Raw genomic sequence first — 19,100 nt, 5'->3', positions numbered from 1 at the left:
AGGGTATATCAACTTCGGCTCCGCCCGAAGTTAGCTTTCCTTTCTTGTTGCATGTGTTCCTTCTTGACCGGTGGAATGCTTCCCAGAACCCCAGAGGTGGAAATGGGGAAGGAACCTGGCTTGAATGCCATCCCAGTTCTCCCGCTGAAAGGATAAGCACGGGGTCGAGGTCCAGGAGTTGAAGCCACCACTGGGGAGTTGGAACTGATGCCTGGAAGAGTCCAATGGGAGCCACCGGGCCGAGACTTGGAACGTGGAGCTTTTACCCCTTCTGAAAATTAATATAAATAATCTCCTTTTAATAGTTTATACATTTATTGGTGACTCGTTTTTTTTTATTATTAGTTGCGGCTCAAATGGATAGATCTATTTGAATCTCGTGTCCACAGAATTGAAATAAATTAGTTATAGCTTTCCGGTTGCCAATGACACTGCGTTCTTGATTGAGAAATGATTGGAGTGGAGATGGGCGTTCAGTGGAGACAGTAGGCCACAATCAGGGTCACCACAGTGGAGATGAGGCTGACGTGTCCGAAGGTTGGCCCAGCCACACTGTGTGCATCCGGCTGACTGCCGGGGATTATTGGAGCCAACGGCACAGATCCCTCTGGAATGGTTAAGGGCTTTCTGGCCCCGGAGGGAGGTAGTTGGACCGCTCCTGGGCCAGAAATCGGAGCGGGCACTGGCCCCTCAACGGATGCGATTCCATTGGCCGGAGGAGCAGTTTCTGGCGGTGGTGCTGGAGAAAAGGCAATCTGGTCCACCTCGGTCGTCTTGGTGAGATCCTTGGGATCTGGTTGTGGTACTTTCACGGGGCCAACTGGAGATCCAGGGGCAATTGGAGTTTCAGGGCCAACTGGTATTCCAGGGCCAACTGGAGTTCCAGTTCCAGGGATAGGAGCCGGAGGATCAGACGGGGCTGGTGGGGAAGGACCCAAAGGCGCTAATGGCACAGCTTCTGGAACTGGTGAAACGGGAAGAGCTTGGAAGGCAGGAGGCAGCGAGGGATTATCCACTGCCTGGGTTCCTCCAGTATTTAACACCGTAGTGCCAGACCCCACATCACTGGTGGTCACAGATCCAGGTGGACCACCACCTCCTTCACCGCCGGATTTGGAATTCGAATTGTGGACCATTTGGACATCGGTTTGGTTGGGAGTGAGGTCGAAGTGTGCAGGTGGCGCATCGTAGGAAGGGGGGTGGTAGGAAGGAGCTGAATGGGATGGGGATGAGCTCCTGGATCTGCTGCCGTTACTGGACTTCCACTTGGCATCCACATCCTCGGTGGTTAGCGTCAATACTAGGAGCACTACCACTAACAGGGTACCACTGAGCCTCCTCGGGTAAAGGGACATTCTGATAGTTGGTCCAGTTAGTCACTGTGATATCAAGGCGATTTTTGCCTTTGTTTCGTGCAAAGTTTCTCGAACAACTGAACAAAAATCGCTCGAGTTTTGCGTTTTAATCTGGAGCGGACTGCAAGCAGAGAAGCGGCAGATCAGCAAATGTGCCCTAGGCAACAAAAAATTGATACACTTCCCCAAAATAAAATTATTGATTTGAGATTTACGTGGTACAAAAATAGCCAATAAATGAAAGTGCTGACATTAAAACGAAATTTAATTATGTTAAACACTTAATGGTTTTATTATACCCTTGCAGAGGGTATTATAATTTTGGTCCAAAGTGTGCAACGCAGTGAAGGAGACATCTCCGACCCTATAAAGTATATATATTCTTGATCAGGATCACCTCCTGAGTTGATATAGCCATGTCCGTCTGTCCGTCTGTCCGTCTGTCTGTTTCTACGCAAACTAGTCTCTCAGTTTTAAAGCTATCGAATTGAATCTTTGCACACACCCTTCTTTCCTTTGCACGCAGTATATATGTCGGAACGGCCGGGATCGGCCGACTACATCCTATAGCCGCCATATAACTGATTGATCGGAAATGCCATAACTTTGGTGTTTGTTAAGTTAGGATGTTGGGATTGTCTATGGGTTTTATATTTGGCCAATCAATCCGACCTACCAAATTTCATAAGGATCGGCCGACTATATCCAATAGCTGCCATATAACTGATTGATCGGAAATGCCATAACTTTGGTGTTTGTAAAGTTAGGAAGCTGGGATTTTTTATGGGTTTTATATTTGGCCAATCAATCCGACCTACCAAATTTCATAAGGATCGGCCGACTATATCCTATAGCTGCCATATAACTGATTGATCGGAAATGCCATAACTTTGGTGTTTGTAAAGTTAGGAAGCTGGGATTTTTTATGAGTATTAAGAATGCATCATATGAGTAATTTTGGAGAATATAATTTACAGAGTATTCTGCAAGGGTATATCAACTTCGGCTCCGCCCGAAGTTAGCTTTCCTTTCTTGTTATTTATGATATTATTTCAAAGTGACATGATAAGCGGTTCAAATAGTAGAATGGAGTATAACAGTAAAAGGTAATATTTATTTTTTGTTTATTTAAAAAGTAAAATATATAAAATTTCAACTAACTTTTTCAAGCTCGATGTAACAGCTCGCAACAAACACGGAAATTCATAACCCTTTTACTTCTTTTAAAAAAAACATAAGTAAGCGCGTTTTAATAGTTTTAGGCATTTATTGTTGGCTTCGTTTGAGGTCTAGCAGAACTCCGAGTAGAAATATGTAAAAATATATTGTTTTCGGATTTATAAATCTATTTTAATCTCGTATTCCGCAGAAAGGCAATAAATTAGTTAAAGCTTTCTGGTTGTCATTGGACTCGATTGAGATAATGATTGTGAAGAGGTGGGCGTTCGGTGGAGACAGAAGGTTACAATCAGGGTCACCACAGTGGAGATGAGGCTGAAGTGTAAGAAGGTTGGCGCAGCCACATTGTGTGCATCAGCGGACAGGCTAGCCTGGGTGGGTCCTGGCATCTTCATGACATCCGGCTGACTGACCGCTCCGGGGCCAGAAATCGGAGCGGGCACAGGCCACTCAGCGGGTGCGGTTCCATTGGCCGGAGGAGCAGTTTCCGGCGGTGTTGCTGGATAGCAGGCGACCTCGATCGTCTTGGTGGGATTCTTCGGATCTGGTTGTGGTACTTTCAGGGGCACACAAATAAGCTGTCCAGTAGGTGGGGCATTGGGATCAGCTGGATTCGGGACAGCGGGTGCAATTGGAGTTTTAGGGGTAACTGAAGTTCCAGGGTCAATTAGAGTCTCGGGGGCTACTGGAGTTTCAGGGGCAACAGCTCCTGGAACTGGTGGAACAGGAAGAGCTTGGACACCAGGCGCAGGAGGAGCCGCGTAAACGGGCGGCACTGGCAGCGAGGGATTAGCCGCTGCCTGGGTTCCTCCAGTATTTATCACCGTAGTGCCAGACCCAACATCACTGGTGGTCACAGATCCAGGTGGACCGTTGTTGACAATTATGATCTTGTCGTCGCCGCCGCCGCCGCCACCACCTCCTCCACCGCCGGACGATAAAATCTTCATTAGAGTGCGGGCGTGACCCAGGACATCCAAGGCTGTAGAATTGATAACAGTGACTGTAAAAAATGCAGAATACAAGTCAGTAAAGATAATATTAATTCAAATGTGCATTTAAACTCACCCAATCCCAAGCCTGATGAGGACTTTTGCGGCGCCTGCGGATAGCTGGACTGCACTTTGTGGGCATTGGTGTCCATAATGGGCTGATAGTCATCCGATGATTCATATCCTCCCGCCGGGTAGCTAGGTAGTGTCGGCTTGAAGGTCGGATTGCCGGAAGGGAGACTTCTGGGTCTGGGCTGCGCGGTTGGACGAGTTTGGTTCTGGGGGCCCGTGTAGCTAAGTAGTATCGGATTGAAGGTCGGTTGGGAACTACTGGGTCTGGGCCGCGCGGTTGGACGAATTTGGCTTTGGGTGCCCGGTTTGAAGGTCGGATTGCTGGAGGGGAGTCTTCTGGGTCTGGGTCTGGGACTGGGTCTGGGCTTCCTCACTGGAGTTGAACAGATAGTGTTTTTGGGGTAGGGACGGGTTCTTCCGCGGTTTCTGCCGCCAGTAGTGAGCCTCCGCCTGGCATGCACATCCTCGATGGTTAGCGTCAATACTAGGAGCACTACCACCAACAGGCAGCCACTGAGCCGCCTCGGGGAAATGATCATTCTGGAATGGGTTCAATGCTCATTTACTCACAACGTTCGGATTGCTTGCATTTGTATTGTTTTTTAAGACTTATTTGCGACTCTGCTTAACCATGATCTATTGTAAGCTTTACACAAACATCAAGTTACAAACATAGTATAAAATATATTAAATGAAGCACGCAAAACACCATCGTCTTTAAATTAAATTGTTGTAACGCTAATTTATATGATATTTACGTTAGTTTGCTGTGATTTCCGTCGTTTGCTGTTTTTCAGCTTGCGATTTTCAGATTTGTTTCGGGTAAGGATCCTCGAACAACTGAGGTGAAATACAAAATAGCTCGCCTTTAACGTGTTCTTCTGGAGCGGAATGCGGCGAGCAGAGCAGCGGCAGCGGCAGCGGCTGAGAAGAGCAGCAAATAAGGGATCGAAAGCAACATGTTGCCATTGGACAGTGGTCAGTATACGTAAAAAATTGATACAATCACAAACTAAATTTCTTGACTTAAGATTTTATTTTTTGTTAAATATAACTGTTTTTATTTCATAAGAAAATGAATGAATTGTTTAAAATAAAAATAAAAGGTGAAATAACAATTTTTATACCCGTTACTCGTAGAGTAAAAGGGTATATATTATATTCGTGCAAAAGTATGTAACAGCTAGAAGGAAGCGTTTCCGACCCTATAAAGTATATATATCCTTGATCAGGGTCACTAGCCGAGTCGATATAGCCATGTCCGTCTGTCCGTCTGTCCGTCTGTCTGTCCGTCTGTCTGTCTGTCCGTATGAACGCTGAGATCTCGGAAACTATAAAAGCTAGAAGATTGGCATTTTGCATGCAGATTCTAGGAGTTCCTACGCAGCGCAAGTTTGTTTCAAAAAGGTGCCACGCCCCCTTTAACGCCCACAATCGCTTATATACGATTTTAAAAATTTAAATATTTCGGAAAAGTAAAAATGCAGTTTTATTGTGTTTATCAATACCTATCGAAATGTAGAAGAAATTTTTCAAATCGGACCATTCGTTAAAAAGTTATGCGTGATCAAAGTTTCTATCTCCATCTCCCTCGCACTCCCTTTACCTGAGTAACGGGTATCTGATAGTCGGGGCACCCGACTATAGCGTTCTCTCTTGTTCATATTTAAATTGTAATTATTTAGTGTAACCGACCACTGCCTTCCGTTGTTCTCTCTTAATTTTTGATGTTTCTGATGTTGCTTTATTTTATCTTGGACTCTTTAAAATCCTACTTGCTAGAATTAGAAGTGCTTACACTTAGAATTTGCGTGAGATAATTTAATAACTAAACTGAATAAGTCCAACAGAAACATTTTTTGTAATTTGATATTAAAATAACAAGGGTTTCAAGAAAAATGCCTAATAAATTTTTTTTCTTTCAGCAAAACTCAATTTAATTATGATTTCAACATAGGATTTCGAAAATATGTCATTAGCTACAACTAATGCATTCGATATATTATTTCATGGGACTTTCGGGATTTACGCAAGCAATGGGTTTCCCAGTGCATTTATTCTGTATCCCACATTTTGGTAGAAACACATGTACTTTTTCTATACCTGAAAAACGCCCTGTATGCGCAAGGATATCCTAAGTGATTTTAAAGTGGAAAGTGTCTTGATGGAAGAGAGGGAGATAGGGACAGAGAAAGTATCTGTTAAAAATATTTGAGTATTTAAACAAGATAGGAAATTTGTTGATTCAGGCAAATTATTTGTAGAATATAAAAGTGCATATTAATAATTTCTCGCTTCCTCACTTTAAGTTGAACGAATATAAAATTATATATATGAGGAGATTAAGGGGGAACCTGCCTTAGAAGCTTTAAAAATTCGATTTTCCGATGACTTTTTTGGGAAGGAAAGAAATTTTTGATTGAAAATAAACTTTCAGGATTTATTGGTATATATTTCAATTTCAATATATATTATGCCTGGTTCAAGCATATCGAGGTGCCTCGAGTGTGTTCTATTTTCAAGTGCAAAGCTAGGTAGCCCAAAAAAAAAAAAATCAAAAAGTGAAAAATTGAAAAAATGTATCGCAAATAAAAAAACAATTATTATTTTGAAAAAAAAATCACTTCAGATTGTTGCAAAAGTGGGTTAATCATAACTGTTTTAAGGCTTTTTAGGTTCAACTAGAAGAGAATTTAATCCCGTATCCAATAAATGTTGGCTCGTTTTGATAGGACGTTTAATTTTTCCCCTATCTTTCCCGCCAGTTAGGAGTAATCGTAAAAATGAAAAACCGATAAATCGCACGTCAAAGTTTTTGTATATAAAATATCGTACCGCTTGCTCACTATTTCTTCTGTAACTTTAAAAATATTTCTAATTAGTAAAATAAATTAAAAGTTTAAATTATAAATGAACAACTTTTTAAATGTTAATCTGTTTAAAACCGCACTTCCTGTTCAAAGATGCTTTTTTACATTACACGATTTCTACATTATTTGACAAGTTTTTCCGCAAGAGGGCGAGAATGGGAGAGAGGGAATATGCGACTTTACTTTAAGCTGCAGTTGTATTCATGTATTCAGTCTTGTATGTGTATTGTAAGCATACAATTTTCATCAACGACCATTAAATGTAATTAATTTATTTATAACCAACAAAATTGGCATACATTTTCGACCACATGCTTATCGTTTTTATTATACAAACTAAATAACAGTAAAAAATCAAGCTCTTTCGTGACGATTTTATTTTTGCATGCGTTGCTTCTTCACCGGTGGAATGCTTCAGAGAACCCCAGTGGTGGAAATCGGGGAGGAACCTGGGTTGAATGCCATCCCAGGTCTCCCGCTGAAAGCCCTAGAAGTTGAATGGGCCCTGGCTGGAGGATGAGCACGGGGTCGAGCTCCAGGAGTTGTGGCCACCACTGGGGAGGTGGAACTGATGCCTGGAAGAGTCGAATGGGAGCCACCGGGCCGAGAGTTGAAACGTAGAGCGGGACACCGGACAGGTGCCACCGGATTGGGGGCAGTCTGATCCTCGGGTTCGGCTGGGGCTCAGTGCCCTTGCCCTTCAGCTCGGCCGTCATGCCCACCTGGCAGTGGCGGAAGGTGGGCAGCAATAGACCGTGGTTCAGACCCGGCGTGGGCAGAGATGCCTGGCCGGGAAGCAGGGACTTCAGCGACTGCTGGCGGGGTCTCCTCCTGAGCTCCACGGTCCGCTCCAGGTCCGCCATCTCCAGATCCTCGACACTCACGTTGGAGCGGTTCGCCAGCTTGGCGAAGCGTTGGGCCTCGACCAGTTTGTCCCTTGCCAAAGCTGAACCAGCCACTTATTTGTATGAGCACATATGTTTGGATGAGGGTTTCAACTCACTGTAAGCCAGATCTAGGATCACACCACGAGCCTGTGGCTCCGCCTCCAATCGAAGGTCCTTCAACAGACTGTCCACGAACTCCAGATCAGAACGGATATCCAATTCGCGTTCGCTAAACTTCTATTCCGTTTTTTTGACAGCTTAACTGAAATGACAAAATTTTCAAATGCAAATTTAATGGGGCTAAAGGGGTTGTTTCATGTAAGCTGTAATTTTAATTAGCTGCCATTAAAAATATGGCAAAATGCAGCTCAAAATCGACATGTGTAACTGAATTGTTTTTAATAATGTAGGCATAGAAATCGAAATTTAGTCGTTTTGTAATAACTGCAGGGGTATAAAAACATCGGCTTGCCATTCTTGTTCATTTTAAAAATCAGAAATTACCCGAAGGTATTGGTAAAAATTGCGGTGAAAGTACACAAACTATACTTGGTAAACTGTGAATTTCTTTTCAAAATTTCCAATTCAGTTTTGTGACGAATAATGATTATATTTTCGTGTTTACAAATACATTTTGTACAATTTTCGTCATTGAAATAATTAAACTAAATTCATAAACCATTTTGAAAAATAACATTAATAACTGTGTTTTAATATTTTAATATAGTACATTTATTGGTTTGAAGTCTAAATATGAGTACATGTAAAAAAATTCGTTTCGAGGAATAGATTGTGCGGATATGGGCATTTAGTTGAGAGAGTAGGCTACAATCAGGGCTTTGAAGGGAGCTAGTTAGTCCCATCCAATGGCCGAAGGATCAGTTTCCGCCGTTGATTCTTGATAGCAGGCGCTCTGGTCCACCTCGATCGTCTTGGTGGGATCCTTCGGATCTGGTTGTGGTACTTTCACGACCACACAAATACTCTGTCCAGCGGGCGGGGCACTGGGGTCCGCTGGATAGAGGTCATCCGGATCAACTACAGGTTCAGCTTCAACTGGAGTTTCAGGGTCAACTGGAGGTTCAGGGGCAAGAGCCGAAGGATCAGAGGGCACAGCTTCTGGAACTGGTGCAACAAGATCTTCCTGGAAGTCAGAAGCAGGAGGAGATGCAAAAACAGGTGGGACTGCTCCGTTGTCGATAATGGTGATCTCGTCGTCGCCGCCTTTCTCTCTGCCATTACCTCCATTACTGCCGAAAAAGGAATTCAAATGGTCCACCATGCTGGTTTTGTTTGGAGTGATGGCACCTAGGGTGGCACCACCCACGGCTCCAGCAATGAGACCAGTGCCTGTAAACAATACAGAATACAAGTCAGCAAAGATAATCCTTATTCAGAAGTGGACTTAAACTCACCCAATCCCAAGCCTGATCTAGATTTTTGAGGCGCCTGTGGATGGAAAACAGCTCCTGCGGGCAGGGCTCCTCCGGCGGGCAGGAAGGTGGCGCCTGACGGGACTCCTCCGGCCACGGGTCCCTGGGGATAGTATGAGCCTCCGGCCGGATGGCTGCCGGGGTTAAAAGTGGCTCCATGTGGCACCTGGCCAGCCGTTTGGTACGACGCTCCGGCCGGAATCTGAGCAGCCGGATGGAAGGTGGCTCCGGCTGGAATCTGACCAGGCGGATGGTAGGTGGCTCCGGCCGGGATCTGCCCCGCCGGATGGTATGTGGCTCCAGCTGGAATCTGCCCCGCCGGGTGGTAGGTGGCTCCGGGTGGCAACTGCTCGCGCGGATAGCTCGACTGCACTTTGTGGGCATTGGTGGCCTTAATGGGCTGATAGCCACCCGACGATCCATATTTTCCCGTGGAGTTGTTGCGACCGCGGTGGCCAGTGTTGGAGTGTGCTGCGCCGTAGTGGGAACCTCTGGAACTGGGACTGGCCCCCGCGGCTGGACGGGATGGGCTATGAATATTTGGCCTGCCGTTCTTGTGGGTGGGCGGGGTGTAGAATGGTGGAGGTTTTTTTTCCTTAGGGGAGGAGACTGGCGGAGGTCCTTGGGGCTGGGCCGGGGCATTCCGGCCAAATGGCGAGGTGGTTACCGAGGGCACCGTCTGCGGATTGAACACCTTGCTCTCCTTTCCACCTCCGTAGCTCAGCCTCTCGTTGTCCGACTTCGAGCGGTGGGCAGGAACTGAGTGGTGCGTAGGACCAGCATGGTTCGAAGGAGCTGAGCGGTGCGAAGGAGCCAAATAGGAGCGCGGGGGAGCTTTGGTGGTGCGCGGAGTGGTCTTTCTGCTGGAAGTGGACCTGGAGCTGCCGCGGCTGTTGGAATTCCTCTTGGCATGCACATCCTCGGTGGTTAGCGCCAATAATATGAGCGCTACCACCAACACGAAGGTACTGAGCCGCCTCGTATAAAGGAACATTCTGGAATGGGTTATACGCTCAGTTAGTTACAACGTTCGGATTGCTTGCATAAACCTAATAAAAAAATTAAGTAACGATACACATTTTTGGTAAAAAAAAACAAATTTAAAACATTTTAAATCACTCAAAACGTCCTTGTTCTTAAATATAATAAATGTAACGCTAATTTGTATGATATTTACTTTGATTTGCTGTGTATTCCATGGTTTGATGTTTTGCAGATTGCGATTTTCACTTTTGTTTCGCGCAAGGATTCTCGAAAAACTGATCTGAAGTAAAAGATCGCTCGCTTTTTAAGTGTTTTTGCAGAGCAGCGCAGATCGGCGGCAGAGCAGCGACTGAGGAAGCACAGACAAACTGTCGCCATGTGGAAGTGGTCAGTATACTAAAAAAAATACACTGCAACAATCTAAGTTTATTAATTTGATATACAACTTAATCTAATAATGTTACATTTTTCTCTACATTTGTAAATATAGTTCTATTTATTTCGTAAGATGATATATTATTCATAAATATAAATAAAAGGTTAAATAGCTGTATTTAAATTGTAATAATAGGCCGCAGATAAAAGGCAATTTGCTAGAAATACAGACTAAACTTTAGCTATAGATCATTTTTTTCTGTGCTCTGCCTTCAACCGTTTTCTCTTTGTATTTGATTTCAAGCAAAAACACCTCCTAACGAAGTAAAAAAGTCGTGACGATCGCATTTTCAAAACACAAAACGTTGATATCAAAGTTTTGTGACGAAAACTAAGTAAGCACTAAGTAACTACACGTCCTAAAGTTTTCTGCTTTAATGGTTTTGACTACACAGGGTTTTTTTGTTGCACCGTGCACCCGAAATTATGCATACTCTTTTCGCAAGAAAAGTGACAAGATGTTTGTGCAAATTCTACAGGTCCAAATGATATATTATATAATTATAAAGTATTTTTTTTTGCTTTTATTTTTTTATGCTACATTAATAAATCAAGAAGACCACATGTACACATATAATGTACATTCATTGTATATGCCGGATATGCCACATAAATATAAACATTTTTTTTCTAAATTCTTTTTCACTTTTAACTAATTGTCTCTATTAGAGTGTAATCAAATCTTAAACTTAATTTATACAATAATTATACATTTATACTAAAATATTTATTCGTCATCACTCATTCTATCAACCGATCTTTCAAGTTGCGTGTAAGAGGAGATGGGGAGGGTTTGGGAGCCGACAGCATCTGTATCTATTGTATATACTTAAATGATGGATTTTTAAATTCACTTTACCAGGAAATTCTGAACTTTAATTGAGAACTCAAATACTCTTACTCTTACTGACAGACACGGACGACTTCTATAACCACACATCGTGATTCACTATGACCGGATATCCGTACACATAATTTGCTCAAGAATGGCGCACCTGCTACTCGCATTCTTGGGATCATTAGAATTCTTTTGAAAATACACGAAGACAAGGTTCATTCTTGAGTGGCGTTTTCAATAAATATATATGTATTAAAAAATTAGTTTCAAACGTCTTTGGACTTTTCTGAAAATTTATCCAAGACATTTCCCGTTTACTTCAAAATGATAGAAAGTAAGAGTCAGGTTTTCTAATGATATATTTTAATCATTGTAGCGGCGCCTGAAGAACGTTTTTTTGGTTCATTCTAAATGTATGCTTTATCGGACGGATGCTGTAAGTTCACACTTGGAGACTAGTCAGGTGCATCCCATATGATTAGCAGTAATTAGTGTTTTTGGAAAATACCATCTGAGCCAGGGAGGCTCCGGAAAGCTGCAAGTTTTAAACATGGTTTTACACCAGCTGCACGGCATTTCCGTTTACAGCCTAAGTCATCCGTTTCCGATGCCGGTCTATTTCTTTTCGATGTCTTTTAAAAAAGAATTCAATTTTGTGAAAGCCACGTGCAGGGCATATAAATATTGATCGAAAATATCTGTGAAAAATATAAACGCAACTCTCGGCGGCTGCCTGGCTGGAGGAAAATAAAAAGGTATTTCTGGATTTTTTCCGAATTTGGCCGGCAGCACCCTCACCATTTCTTCAGCAGGTTGGTTAAAATTATTAAATCCCATTTTTATCTGGTGCTGACCCCGATCATTGTGAATTCTTTAGATTGTGCCCGCGAGAGCAGTAAATAAGTCGATGTCCCCGGGAGCAGCATAAATATGTGTGCATAAACCAAACCTAACGCCATCGGCGCACCTACATATGTGCATGCGCATGCAACAACAACAGGTAGGTACCTATAAGCATCAGTTTCGCCGGAAAAGTTTAATGGAAAATCCGTCAACTTAAGCAGTTTTTTTTTGGGGACTTCAGCCAAACTACCGCCAGCGGCACACATAATAACCCCGTGGGGGTTATAGAAAAATAATCATCCCAAATCATGTACAACGCCCAGAAAGTTGTATAAACCGCAGTGCGACTCGGGATGGTTTAAACGTGTGTGATTGTGTAATGGTTTTGGCCGCCCCAACAACGCGTGCAGTGTTATCCTCTGTCCGGCTGACCTCTACCGCCTAACCTCATGCGCGCAGTGCATTTACCGTCGTTCGCTAACCATCTGCTGTTGTCGGCCTCATGTTTCGGCCTTCCTAGAAAAACTGCGTTCGATACGATTTTGTTCTAAAACCAAGCTAAAGATGTAAAAAGACTTCTGATCAAAAAAAAAATCGAAACTTAATTTAACATAAATTGAAACCAAATCAATTCGGCTTTATTTGCCTCATTTTTCTAGAAATAATTTCATCATCCAGATCAACCTAGCTATAACAATTATTAGAATAATTTTCTTAAAATCTATTATTATTTAAATGTTAAATTTCTGATGGTGACACGCGTTTAAAATATCGGGTAAAAATGGGCCAAAAGTTTATCTAAAACCGTTTCTCTAAAATTACCGTGTGAAAGTGAGTTATTCCAAAAATATGGGGTGTTAGAAAACATCCTAGAATCTTTAGCGGATGGATAAGTTGCCGTGAGTTTCTTTTACAACATTTAATTACCTTCACACCTTTTTTTTTAAAACACTAATTTTTTTTAAAACTAATTATTAAAATTTTACCCCGATTATTGTTAACGTAACTCCAAGCGCTGTGCTTGCACATATTGCAGCAGCTCTCTTTGGAAAGAAAAAATAAATTTTTTTGGTAAATTTTAAATAAACTACATGAAATTTAATTAGTGAAAATTATAACTAAAAATAAGTGGCCTAAGCTAAAACATTTGCTATTAATTACTATTTAAGAGCATTTTTGAATGAGAAAAATAAGACACCCATTGAAGTAAAAATGAAATTAAATTCTAAATTTATCCCGAATTATTATTGAAATTTCCATGCTTATATAATACAACTATATTTACCCATACATTCAAATTTTATTTTTACTATTTACTTTATTATAAATTTTGTATTAATATTTACCTTTATTACCTTTATTTACCTTTTGTAAATATGTTTACATACACCTTGTTCCTAAAATTTTGTGAATTATCTGAATTAAAATGATAGCTTAAACATAACTCTACTGAACTCAGCTGATGTCTCGACGAACATAGGGTATAAAAGGGACGGATGTTAATATATATATTTATATTTTTAGTGAATTTGGTTTGATCAGAGTGAATTATTTAAGTTTGTGATCTATATATACTGCAATCTAATGCTATTTTGCCCCTGGTACTCACCCAGTCCCCTGTTCATTCCCACAGGTGGTTGGGCGTAGTAGACAGATCCTGCGGATCTGTAAAGTAAACAAGAGAGGAAAGCTAACTTCGGGGGGAGCCGAAGTTGATATACCCTTGCAGAATACTCTGTAAATTATATTCTCCAAAATTATTCATATGATGCATTCTTAATACTCATAAAAAATCCCAACTTCCTAACTTTAAAAACACCAAAGTTATTGCATTTCCAATCGTTCAGTTGTATGGCAGCTATAGTATATAGTCGGCCGATCCTTATGAAATTTGATAGGTCGGATTGTTTGTCCAAAAATAAAACCCATAGAAAATCCCAACTTCCTAACTTAACAAACACCAAAGTTATGGCATTTCCGATCAATCAGATATATGGCACCTATAGGATATAGTCGTTCCGTTCCGACATATATACTGCGTGCAAAGGAAAGAAGGCTGTGTGCAAAGTTTCAATTCGATAGCTTTAAAACTGAGAGACTAGTTTGCGTAGAAACAGACAGACGGACAGATCAACTCAGGAGGTGATCAAGAATATATATACTTTATAGGGTCGGAGATGTCTCCTTCACTGCGTTGCACACTTTTGACCAAAATTATGATACCCTCTGCAAGGGTATAAAAATTGTGGTGAAAGTACAACAAATTATACTTGGTAAACTGTGAATTTCTTTTCAAAATTTTCAATTCAGTTTTGTGACGAATAATGAGTATATTTTCGTGTTTACAAATACATTTTGTACAATTTTCGTCACTGAAATAATGAAACTAAATTCATAAACCATTTTGAAAATTAACATTAATAACTGTGTTTTAATAGTTTAATATAGTACATTTATTGGTTTGAAGTCTAGCAGAAATATGAGTACATATAAAAAAATTCGTTTCAAGGAATAGATTGTGTTGATATGGGCATTTAGTTGAGACAGTAGGCTACAATCAGGGCTTTGAAGGGAGCTAGTTAGTCCCATCCAATGGCCGAAGGATCAGTTTCCGCCGTTGATTCTTGATAGCAGGCGCTCTTGTCCACCTCGATCGTCTTGGTGGGATCCTTCGGATCTGGTTGTGGTACTTTCACGACCACACAAATACTCTGTCCAGCGGGCGGGGCACTGGGGTCAGCAGAGGCGTCAGGTGCAGAATAAACTGGGTAACTGGGATCCGCTGGATAGAGGTCATCCGGATCAACTACAGGTTCAGCTTCAACTGGAGTTTCAGGGTCAACTGGAGGTTCAGGGGCAAGAGCCGAAGGATCAGAGGGCACAGCTTCTGGAACTGGTGCAACAAGATCTTCCTGGAAGTCAGAAGCAGGAGGAGATGCAAAAACAGGTGGGACTGCTCCGTTGTCGATAATGGTGATCTCGTCGTCGCCGCCTTTCTCTCTGCCATTACCTCCATTACTGCCGAAAAAGGAATTCAAATGGTCCACCATGCTGGTTTTGTTTGGAGTGATGGCACCTAGGGTGGCACCACCCACGGCTCCAGCAATGAGACCAGTGCCTGTAAACAATACAGAATACAAGTCAGCAAAGATAATCCTTATTCAGAAGTGGACTTAAACTCACCCAATCCCAAGCCTGATCTAGATTTTTGAGGCGCCTGTGGATGGAAAACAGCTCCTGCGGGCAGGGCTCCTCCGGCGGGCAGGAAGGTGGCGCCTGACGGGACTCCTCCGGCCACGGGTCCCTGGGGATAGTATGAGCCTCCGGCCGGATGGCTGCCGGGGTTAAAAGTGGCTCCATGTGGCACCTGGCCAGCCGTTTGGTACGACGCTCCGGCCGGAATCTGAGCAGCCGGATGGAAGGTGGCTCCGGCTGGAATCTGACCAGGCGGATGGTAGGTGGCTCCGGCCGGGATCTGCCCCGCCGGATGGTATGTGGCTCCAGCTGGAATCTGCCCCGCCGGGTGGTAGGTGGCTCCGGGTGGCAACTGCTCGCGCGGATAGCTCGACTGCACTTTGTGGGCATTGGTGGCCTTAATGGGCTGATAGCCACCCGACGATCCATATTTTCCCGTGGAGTTGTTGCGACCGCGGTGGCCAGTGTTGGAGTGTGCTGCGCCGTAGTGGGAACCTCTGGAACTGGGACTGGCCCCCGCGGCTGGACGGGATGGGCTATGAATATTTGGCCTGCCGTTCTTGTGGGTGGGCGGGGTGTAGAATGGTGGAGGTTTTTTTTCCTTAGGGGAGGAGACTGGCGGAGGTCCTTGGGGCTGGGCCGGGGCATTCCGGCCAAATGGCGAGGTGGTTACCGAGGGCACCGTCTGCGGATTGAACACCTTGCTCTCCTTTCCACCTCCGTAGCTCAGCCTCTCGTTGTCCGACTTCGAGCGGTGGGCAGGAACTGAGTGGTGCGCAGGACCAGCATGGTTCGAAGGAGCTGAGCGGTGCGAAGGAGCCAAATAGGAGCCCGGGGGAGCTTTGGTGGTGCGCGGAGTGGTCTTTCTGCTGGAAGTGGACCTGGAGCTGCCGCTGCTTTTGGAATTCCTCTTGGCATGCACATCCTCGGTGGTTAGCGCCAATAATATGAGCGCTACCACCAACACGAAGGTACTGAGCCGCCTCGTATAAAGGAACATTCTGGAATGGGTTATACGCTCAGTTAGTTACAACGTTCGGATTGCTTGCATAAACCTAATAAAAAAATTAAGTAACGATACACATTTTTGGTAAAAAAAACAAATTTAAAACATTTTAAATCACTCAAAACGTCCTTGTTCTTAAATGTAATAAATGTAACGCTAATTTGTATGATATTTACTTTGATTTGCTGTGTATTCCGTGGTTTGATGTTTTGCAGGTTGCGATTTTCACTTTTGTTTCGCGCAAGGATTCTCGAAAAACTGATCTGAAGTAAAAGATCGCTCGCTTTTTAAGTGTTTTTGCAGAGCAGCGCAGATCGGCGGCAGAGCAGCGACTGAGGAAGCACAGACAAACTGTCGCCATGTGGAAGTGGTCAGTATACTAAAAAAAATACACTTCAACAATCTAAGTTAATTAATTTGATATACAACTTAATCTAATAATGTTACATTTTTCTCTACATTTGTAAATATAGTTCTATTTATTTCGTAAGATGATATATTATTCATAAATATAAATAAAAGGTTAAATAGCTGTATTTAAATTGTAATAATAGGCCGCAGATAAAAGGCAATTTGCTAGAAATACAGACTAAACTTTAGCTATAGATCATTTTTTTCTGTGCTCTGCCTTCAACCGTTTTCTCTTTGTATTTGATTTCAAGCAAAAACACCTCCTAACGAAGTAAAAAAGTCGTGACGATCGCATTTTCAAAACACAAAACGTTGATATCAAAGTTTTGTGACGAAAACTAAGTAAGCACTAAGTAACTACACGTCCTAAAGTTTTCTGCTTTAATGGTTTTGACTACACAGGGTTTTTTGTTGCACCGTGCACCCGAAATTATGCATACTCTTTTCGCAAGAAAAGTGACAAGATGTTTGTGCAAATTCTACAGGTCCAAATGATATATTATATAATTATAAAGTATTTTTTTTTGCTTTTATTTTTTTATGCTACATTAATAAATCAAGAAGACCACATGTACACATATAATGTACATTCATTGTATATGCCGGATATGCCACATAAATATAAACATTTTTTTTCTAAATTCTTTTTCACTTTTAACTAATTGTCTCTATTAGAGTGTAATCAAATCTTAAACTTAATTTATACAATAATTATACATTTATACTAAAATATTTATTCGTCATCACTCATTCTATCAACCGATCTTTCAAGTTGCGTGTAAGAGGAGATGGGGAGGGTTTGGGAGCCGACAGCATCTGTATCTATTGTATATACTTAAATGATGGATTTTTAAATTCACTTTACCAGGAAATTCTGAACTTTAATTGAGAACTCAAATACTCTTACTCTTACTGACAGACACGGGCGACTTCTATAACCACACATCGTGATTCACTATGACCGGATATCGTGATTCACTATGACCGGATATCCGTACACATAATTTGCTCAAGAATGGCGCACCCGCTACTCGCATTCTTGGGATCATTAGAATTCTTTTGAAAATACACGAAGACAAGGTTCATTCTTGAGTGGCGTTTTCAATAAATATATATGTATTAAAAAATTAGTTTCAAACGTCTTTGGACATTTCTGAAAATTTATCCAAGACATTTCCCGTTTACTTCAAAATGATAGATGACAAAGTAAGAGTCAGGTTTTCTAATGATATATTTTAATCATTGTAGCGGCGCCTGAAGAACGTTTTTTTTGGGTCATTCTAAATGTATGCTTTATCGGACGGATGCTGTAAGTTCACACTTGGAGACTAGTCAGGTGCATCCCATATGATTAGCAGTAATTAGTGTTTTTAGAAAATACCATCTGAGCTAGGGAGGCTCCGGCCACCAGCTGCACGGCATTTCCGTTTACAGCCTAAGTCATCCGTTTCCGATGCCGGTCTATTTCTTTTCGATCGAACCTTCGTGGCGTGCACATGCAACAAGTTTTGTGTCTTTTAAAAAAGAATTCAATTTTGTGAAAGCCACGTGCAGGGCATATAAATATTTTGAACGAAAATATCTGTGAAAAATATAAACGCAAATCTCGGCGGCTGCCTGGCTGAAGGAAAAAAAAGGTATTTTTGGATTTTTTCCGAATTTGGCCGGCAGCACCCTCAGCATTTCTTCAGCAGGTTGGTTAAAATTATGAAATCCCATTTTTATCTGGTGCTGACCCCGATCATTGTGAATTCTTTAGATTGTGCCCGCGAGATCAGTAAATAAGTCGATGTCCCCGGGAGCACACCCAGCATAAATATGTGTGCATAAACCAACCCTGCAGTACCGTTCATCACCTTTTAATCGCTTTTTCATCACCAAAAATTCATCACTGCTGATTAATCGGCGATGAAACTTCATACAAATTAGTGATGAATTTAACATTGGCATGTCCTAGGAGTTAATCAGTGAAAAATTCATCACTCTTTAATCAGTAATTCATCACTCTTTTTTCAGTTTTTCATCACTCTTTAATCAGTAATTCATCACTCCACTCCATTTTGTCAGCTCATTTTATGGGGAGAGAGTCAGAGTAAGAGAGGGAGATGGAAATTTTTCTGCGTTGCCTACGATCGGGGACTGAGAGTTTCGGCTCTGCCTGCGTCGCACTCGGCTCTGCCGACTTTGCCTTTGTCTCTGCCGGCGTCGCAGTCCGCTGCTGATTAAACAGTGATGAATTTTTGTAGTGATGAATTTCGGAACTGCAGGGAAACCTAACGCCATCGGCGCACCTACATATGTGCATGCGCATGCAACAACAACAGGTAGGTACCTATAAGCATCAGTTTCGCCGGAAAAGTTTAATGGAAAATCCGTCAACTTAAGCAGTTTTTTTTGGGGACTTCAGCCAAACTACCGCCAGCGGCACATAATAACCCCATGGGGGTTATAGAAAAATAATCATCCCAAATCATGTACAACGCCCAGAAAGTTGTATAAACCGCAGTGCGACTCGGGATGGTTTAAACGTGTGTGATTGTGTAATGGTTTTGGCCGCCCCAACAACGCGTGCAGTGTTATCCTCTGTCCGGCTGACCTCT

General features: G+C 42.3%; 3 protein-coding genes across 3 annotated transcripts; all 3 read right to left on the bottom strand.

Annotated features, from left to right (window-relative positions):
• Nucleotides 1–431: 431 nt before the first annotated feature.
• On the bottom strand, nucleotides 432–9,782 carry LOC108039113 (mucin-1-like). The gene is made up of 5 exons (XM_044460349.1): nucleotides 8,771–9,782; nucleotides 8,598–8,705; nucleotides 3,251–3,453; nucleotides 1,311–1,335; nucleotides 432–955 (listed from the first exon to the last, which is right to left on the bottom strand). The coding sequence occupies exons 1-5, from the start codon at nucleotides 9,780–9,782 to the stop codon at nucleotides 474–476; spliced, it is 1,830 nt and encodes a 609-aa protein (XP_044316284.1). The 3' UTR covers nucleotides 432–473.
• LOC108039114 lies at nucleotides 6,807–8,384 on the bottom strand. The gene is made up of 3 exons (XM_044460238.1): nucleotides 8,340–8,384; nucleotides 7,472–7,592; nucleotides 6,807–7,414 (listed from the first exon to the last, which is right to left on the bottom strand). The coding sequence occupies exons 1-3, from the start codon at nucleotides 8,382–8,384 to the stop codon at nucleotides 6,867–6,869; spliced, it is 714 nt and encodes a 237-aa protein (XP_044316173.1). The 3' UTR covers nucleotides 6,807–6,866.
• Nucleotides 9,783–14,323: 4,541 nt separating the features above from the next.
• LOC108037911 (protein transport protein sec31-like) lies at nucleotides 14,324–16,325 on the bottom strand. Its single transcript, XM_017114582.2, has 3 exons — nucleotides 16,266–16,325; nucleotides 15,072–16,084; nucleotides 14,324–15,006 (listed from the first exon to the last, which is right to left on the bottom strand). Exons 2-3 carry the CDS (start codon nucleotides 16,081–16,083, stop codon nucleotides 14,468–14,470), a joined length of 1,551 nt encoding a protein of 516 aa, XP_016970071.2. The 5' UTR covers nucleotide 16,084; nucleotides 16,266–16,325; the 3' UTR covers nucleotides 14,324–14,467.
• Nucleotides 16,326–19,100: the final 2,775 nt, after the last annotated feature.

The sequence above is a fragment of the Drosophila rhopaloa genome, unplaced genomic scaffold (genome assembly GCF_018152115.1).
Source record: "Drosophila rhopaloa isolate 14029-0021.01 unplaced genomic scaffold, ASM1815211v1 contig_2, whole genome shotgun sequence".
Taxonomy (NCBI): domain Eukaryota; kingdom Metazoa; phylum Arthropoda; class Insecta; order Diptera; family Drosophilidae; genus Drosophila; species Drosophila rhopaloa.
This window is presented reverse-complemented; position numbering and strand designations above follow the sequence as displayed.